The sequence below is a fragment of the Citrus sinensis genome, chromosome 9 (assembly GCF_022201045.2).
Source record: "Citrus sinensis cultivar Valencia sweet orange chromosome 9, DVS_A1.0, whole genome shotgun sequence".
Classification (NCBI taxonomy): domain Eukaryota; kingdom Viridiplantae; phylum Streptophyta; class Magnoliopsida; order Sapindales; family Rutaceae; genus Citrus; species Citrus sinensis.
In genome coordinates this window covers 30,355,031-30,361,030 of record NC_068564.1, presented here as the reverse complement: position 1 = coordinate 30,361,030, position 6,000 = coordinate 30,355,031, and the positions used below count along the sequence as shown (strand labels likewise).

General features: G+C 34.0%; 1 protein-coding gene across 2 annotated transcripts; it reads left to right on the top strand.

The window, feature by feature from the left end:
* Nucleotides 1-349: 349 nt before the first annotated feature.
* LOC102621276 (uncharacterized) lies at nucleotides 350-5,671 on the top strand. Of its 2 annotated transcripts, none has more exons than XM_052433709.1 (12): nucleotides 350-590; nucleotides 1,786-1,908; nucleotides 2,101-2,154; nucleotides 2,295-2,336; nucleotides 2,661-2,780; nucleotides 2,983-3,128; nucleotides 3,214-3,361; nucleotides 3,457-3,540; nucleotides 3,802-3,917; nucleotides 4,718-4,776; nucleotides 4,943-5,076; nucleotides 5,238-5,386. In XM_052433709.1, exons 2-11 carry the CDS (start codon nucleotides 1,812-1,814, stop codon nucleotides 5,073-5,075), a joined length of 999 nt encoding a protein of 332 aa, XP_052289669.1. In that variant the 5' UTR covers nucleotides 350-590; nucleotides 1,786-1,811; the 3' UTR covers nucleotide 5,076; nucleotides 5,238-5,386. The 2 variants fall into 2 exon arrangements, with proteins under 2 accessions (XP_052289669.1, XP_006474506.1); XM_006474443.4 differs by having other exon boundaries at nucleotides 351-590; nucleotides 4,986-5,076; nucleotides 5,238-5,671.
* Nucleotides 5,672-6,000: the final 329 nt, after the last annotated feature.

Below are 6,000 nucleotides of genomic sequence, written 5' to 3'. Positions count from 1 at the left end.
TAATTTTTAAGTGACAAATAAAAATTTGTGTTATATATGAAAGAAATATGAATTAATCTTTTTCTCTTATTCTAATCTCATCTAAACCCACTTATAAATTGAGATTGTTAATCTCATGATTTAAGGACCTCCCTAATTCAATCCAAGCAAAGTAGCTAAATATTAAATAAAATATTTAATCTCAAAATTAATCAAATCTCATACTTAATCCTAACTCCCAAATAGCGGTGGGCAAACGGTTCGATTTTTTTAGAATGGGTTGGCTTCTGCGAATCGAAAAACCAGCCGTTCGGTTTGATATAATTATAATATATTTAATTGAAAATATATAAACAAAAAAGCAAATTTCAATTTACACATTTATACACTGTTCTCAAATCCCTAAATTCCAATTTACAACTCATCTCTCTCCCTCGCCTCTCTGCCTCCCGTTTCTCCCTCTCCTCACGGCGCAGAACCTCAGCTCAGCCCCTCTCGGTTTCTTCCTCGTAAGCGTCTCTCCCTCGCGTCAGCACAGCCCCTCCCCTCAGTCACGGTGACGCCGTCGTTGGCCCCTCACACACGGTCATCTTTGGTGCTGCAGCCTACAGGTGTCTTTTTCTTTTTTAATTTATGCCATTGCTGGTGTGTTTGTACAAAGTTTATGCTCTTTAGTTTCTGTTAGTCTTACTGTGTTAGTGATTGATTTTGTGGACTGCTGATGTATATAATATACTTGTTGGCGGAGTTAAAAATGGTGGGGAGATATAGTGGTTGTGGTTTGTGACAGTGAAATGGTTGTATTGTATAGTGCGGCCGAGAATTGAAAAATTGAAAACATCCAAATGTATCATGCTTCTATCAATGAAAAATTGGAAATAATATTTGTTATTTAATTTATTTGGCATAATGATTGACGACTTAATTAGTTTTAATTAGTTCCGTGAGGTTGCAATTTGATATTGGCAATTTGGCATGGATATTTTAAATTAAATTAATAATTATTGGAAGTAAATTATGATATGTTGGCCTTATTTGTTAAATAAAATAAAATTATGATTTGTTGGCTAGTAATTAAATTAAATTTTATTGATCGTTTTGGCATGGATGTTTTAAATTAAATTAACAATTATTGGAAGTAAATTATGATATGTTAGCTTAACTTGTTAAATTAAATTAAATTATGATATGTTGGCTAGTAGTTAAATTAAATTTAATTGATCTTTTTGCAATGGACATTTTAAATTAAATTAACAATTATGTGTGTAGAGTGTAGTTGGTACTTGGTAGTTAATGGAAGTGTAAACTGCAAAATTAAGTAAAATTAGGTGGAAAGTATAAAATCTGATAATATTAGGGTAAAGCTGTAAAATTAAGAAAATGAAAAATTCTAACCGAACCGAATTTATGAACCGAATTTCTGTTCGGTTCCTAAATTCGGTTTGAGTTCGTTTCCTCATCTTAAAAACTGATCGGTTTCTGAACCGAACCGAACCGACTATTGCCCGCCCCAACTCCCATACATAACCTAATAGTTTATTTTGTTTTAATTGTTTGTTTTAATTTCTTTCCTATTAATATTAGGTTTTCTTATTTTAATTATGAATTAATGTTCTTATTAAACTACAATTAGGATTGTCTTGAACTATAAACTACAATTAGGATTGTCTAATCTGTTTTAATTCTTCTCCCTTCCCTCTGAATTCTTAAATTCTTCATCTATTTCCCTCTTAATTCTCTAATCAAAACCTTAGAATCCTAACACATAGGCACTGCCCTTAAGAAACCTTTTTCTTCATTCATCAGGAAACACAATTAATTAACAGAACAAGATGAACAATCCAATCCACAACGAAGTCGAAGACGACCAAGGGGAGGTTTTTCTCGATGAATCTGACATTATCCATGAGGTTACAGTAGATGATGAAGGTTATTTATTTTCTCCCTTTCAATTTATATTTATTTAAATAAATACTTGACGATGAACCAAAAAAAAAAGTTGCATCAGTTTTTATGAGAATCTTTTTTTTTTAATTTCTTTTTAATAATGTATGAGAAGAGTTTAACAATTCATTTTATTGTACACACTCAAAACTCACAATATTTTTTGTATGGATTCAGATCTTCCTGATGTCGATGATGATGATGATCCAGGTTCAGATGCTGAAAACACTGGTATGAATTCTATTCTAAACTTGACCTGCATTAAACGGTTTTGTCCCCGTAAATCTGAAATGATGAGTAAATATAGAAAATTCTCTTCCAGAATTGAGACAGTTCAGCTAATTGTTTTATCTAATATTTTGTGTTTTCAGAACAACCTGATGATTCAACACACATATTCTCTGGTCATTCTGGTGAGAATGCTTCAGGCTTTTGCTTTAACTGATTCAGAATTATCATTTTTATTCGTTCCACTTTTATAAAAATTGACAAGTTTTATGCTTGAATGAATGTATCGAATGTTACAGATGATAATATGGTGTGAATGGGAGTAGAATATTAACTTTGAGCCCCTCTCTCTCTGTGCCCAAGCTCCCCCCCCCCTCTTTTAATTTTTGTTATGGAGTTCATTTAGCTCAAGTCGAACAGATTGATGAGTGTTTCTTGAAAGTATACCCTCTATTATATCATTAGTGATAATTTTGTCATGCAATATTTTCTTCTTTTGCTTTGTGCAGATGAAGTTTATTCTGTTGCATGCAGCCCGACGGACGCTACATTAGTGGCAACTGGAGGTGGAGATGACAAAGGGTTTTTTTGGAGGATTAATCAAGGAGATTGGGCTTCTGAGATCCAAGGTAAATTCAAACTTTAAAAAGTTACATAATATATTACCTATTTACTCTCTTCCACATAATCATTTTTTGCTATAAAGCTTTTCTTATTAAGACCATATTTGCTTTCTCTTACTGGCAGCTAAAATGATAAGTTATGCACATGTTATTACCTTTTCCATTGTCACTTATTTCTCATCTGATGCTCTTGTTAATTGCTACACAGGTCACAAGGATTCGGTTTCTAATTTGGCTTTTAGTATGGAAGGACAGCTCCTTGCTTCGGGAGGGTTAGATGGACTTGTTCAAATCTGGGATACATCGTCAGGAAATCTCAAATGCACTCTTGAAGGTCCTGGAGGAGGCGTCGAGGTGAGATCATTGAAGTTTTCAGAGAAACTATTTCTGCCTCATTATTTTGAGAATGAAGTACTAAATATATCATATGACTTCTCAGTGGGTCAGTTGGCATCCAAGAGGACGTATAGTGTTGGCTGGTTCTGAGGATTCCACTGTCTGGATGTGGAATGCTGATAGAGCTGCCTATCTTAATATGTTTTCAGGTCATGGTAGTAGCGTGACTTGCGGTGATTTTACCCCTGATGGTACTAACAACTCCCAATCTATCTTTCTATGTAACTGTTATGTGTTTTATTCATTTTAGTTTTTAACTTTATGTACCTTTTGTTCGTTGCTTAAGGTAAAACAATCTGCACTGGTTCAGATGATGCGACTTTGAGGGTATGGAATCCAAAAAGTGGGGAAAATATTCATGTCGTAAGAGGTATCACTTTGGATTTTAGTTTGAAATGTCCTTTAAATTTGACGAATGAAGTAAATGAAGAAATTGTAAACTTATATTAAAATTTTGAGCACATTTACCTGCTCAGTGCTTTACAAAATATGAAGTTCAAAAAGGTTTTATTTGAACATTTTTTCCCCCTCAGTACCAAACACCTCTTAGTGATTGATGTGTAGTCTTTAAAAGTGAAGTCTAGATGAACAGTCTTCTTTGGACTTCTTTTAACAAATGCTTTCTCTATAGGTCATCCATATCACACAGAGGGGCTGACATGCTTGACAATAAGTGCTGATTCAACCCTTGCTCTTAGTGGTTCAAAGGATGGTTCTGTGCACATGGTCAATATAACAACTGGGAAGGTTTGTTGTTTAAACTTTCAATATACTTGTGTTGCCTATGATTTAGATTTTGTCTTGTGAGTCTATTTTTGGTTTTCAAATTTAATATTAGGTGTTAATTTCTTGAGTTGCTCCCTCAAGTTATGTAGTACCGCAATTGTGTGTTATGGTGTTTCTCTTAATCCTCTAGTGGATTTTTTTCCCCTGTTTTTCTCCTTTTGATGAGTCCCTGCATAAAAAGACAAGTGGCCTTTGGTTGTATTTTAACCGAAACTCAAGGACATTAATTAAATTATTGCGTTCTGATAACACAGAAGTTTAGGGCACTCTTTTTATTTCAGTAACTCTTTAAAATTCTTCCATCTTTTTTATTCTATAGAGAGGGTCTTTGAACGGAGAAAAAGGGCACTCTTTCAAAAGTTGAAATTTACTCTTATTAATGTTTGTAATTTCAAAATCTCTTATTCCGCCAACATAAAGCGAGAGTATATATAATTGAACAGAAAATTCACTTTAAATTGAAATCAAGATATCTCTTAATACATGCATATGTCTTAAGGATTTTGTGTGGATGGTTATGAAAAATTTCATAACCAATTAACATGTTTAGGGATGTCATTGATCATTGCCGAGGATTTTCTGTCTTCGACTTTGTTATTGTCTCTCGGAGTATATTTGTTATAACTCACCATGTCAAGAAAAATCATTCATTTAAATAATATTTATGTTTGCTTATGAAATGTCATTATATTAATTCTGGTTGATGTGCTTATTTTCAATCAATAAGCAGGCTGTAATAAACTTTCCTGTGACATGAACAGGTTGTGAGTTCTCTAGTTTCTCATACAGATTCCATTGAATGTATTGGATTTTCCCGAAGGTATGTTGATTTATCATTAATTCTCTGTCTCTCCCTCGCACCAAATTCGACAGGAATTTACTATTGGATAGGCTATTTATGTTTACACAAAAGAAGAAAGCCTGAAAAAAAAATAAATTAAAAAACTAGTGTATGCATGCACAAGCACATTACTATGTTTCTGCAGTGAATTAACTTTGTTCAACTTGGATGACACTTTTCCATGGCAGCTCCCCTTGGGCTGCAACAGGAAGCATGGATCAAAAACTTATTATTTGGGATCTGCAGCATTCATTGCCTCGCTCCACTTGCGACCATGAGGTCTGTTTTGTTTTCAGTGAAACTTACTCTCCTGGTGTTTACATACCTTTAGATTGATCACCATTTTGCATGCTGATAACTTTTGGTGCGTGAGTGAGAAACACTTGGAATTTAAGATGACGTCCTTGATTTAATCAAATGAACTTTGTTTTTGTTGACAGGATGGAGTGACTTGCTTGATGTGGCTTGGCACATCTAAGTACGTAGTCACAGGTTGTGTTGATGGCAAAGTAAGAGTTTGGGATAGTCTTTCTGGTGACTGTGTACGAACATTTAGCGGGCACAGGGATGCCATTCAAGCCATTTCTGTATCTGCTCATCAAGATTTTCTTGTTTCAGTTTCACTTGATGGGACGGCCAGAGTCTTTGAGATTGCAGACTTTAAATGAGCAAGCAAGCTCCTTTCATTTTTGATCGAGTAGATTATTGTAACTAATGTTATCAGTTACTATAGAGATATCTTATCGTGACAGCGTTAACCAGTTGTAGAAAGTTTTCTCTGCCCATTTTTTTTTTTCTAATTCTCAAAACACTGATATGTATTCAATTTGAATTCAGTGGCTCTTGCACTTTAATTAAAGTGTAGAATCTCTAATTAGAATCTATCAAAATATATAGATTAGAAATATATACGTATTTATAATCAGTCGACCTAATTCTCCTTATTTGACTGAGGGAAGAAACTCGAGGGACGGAGAAAATCTGAATTCCCAGAGCTTCAAGCTTGCAACAAAATCTTAAACACACGTCACGTACAGTGAAATAACATTCCAGTGTAATATTATCAAACTTGCCCATATTTCTCCGAAAGAATCCAGAAACAAGAACTCACGTAGTAGCTTTTCCAATGTCCTGGATTTTGTTAACTTTTCACCTCAACAACTTTTGATGATTAGATTTTGTTAGCTTTTCACCTCAATAACT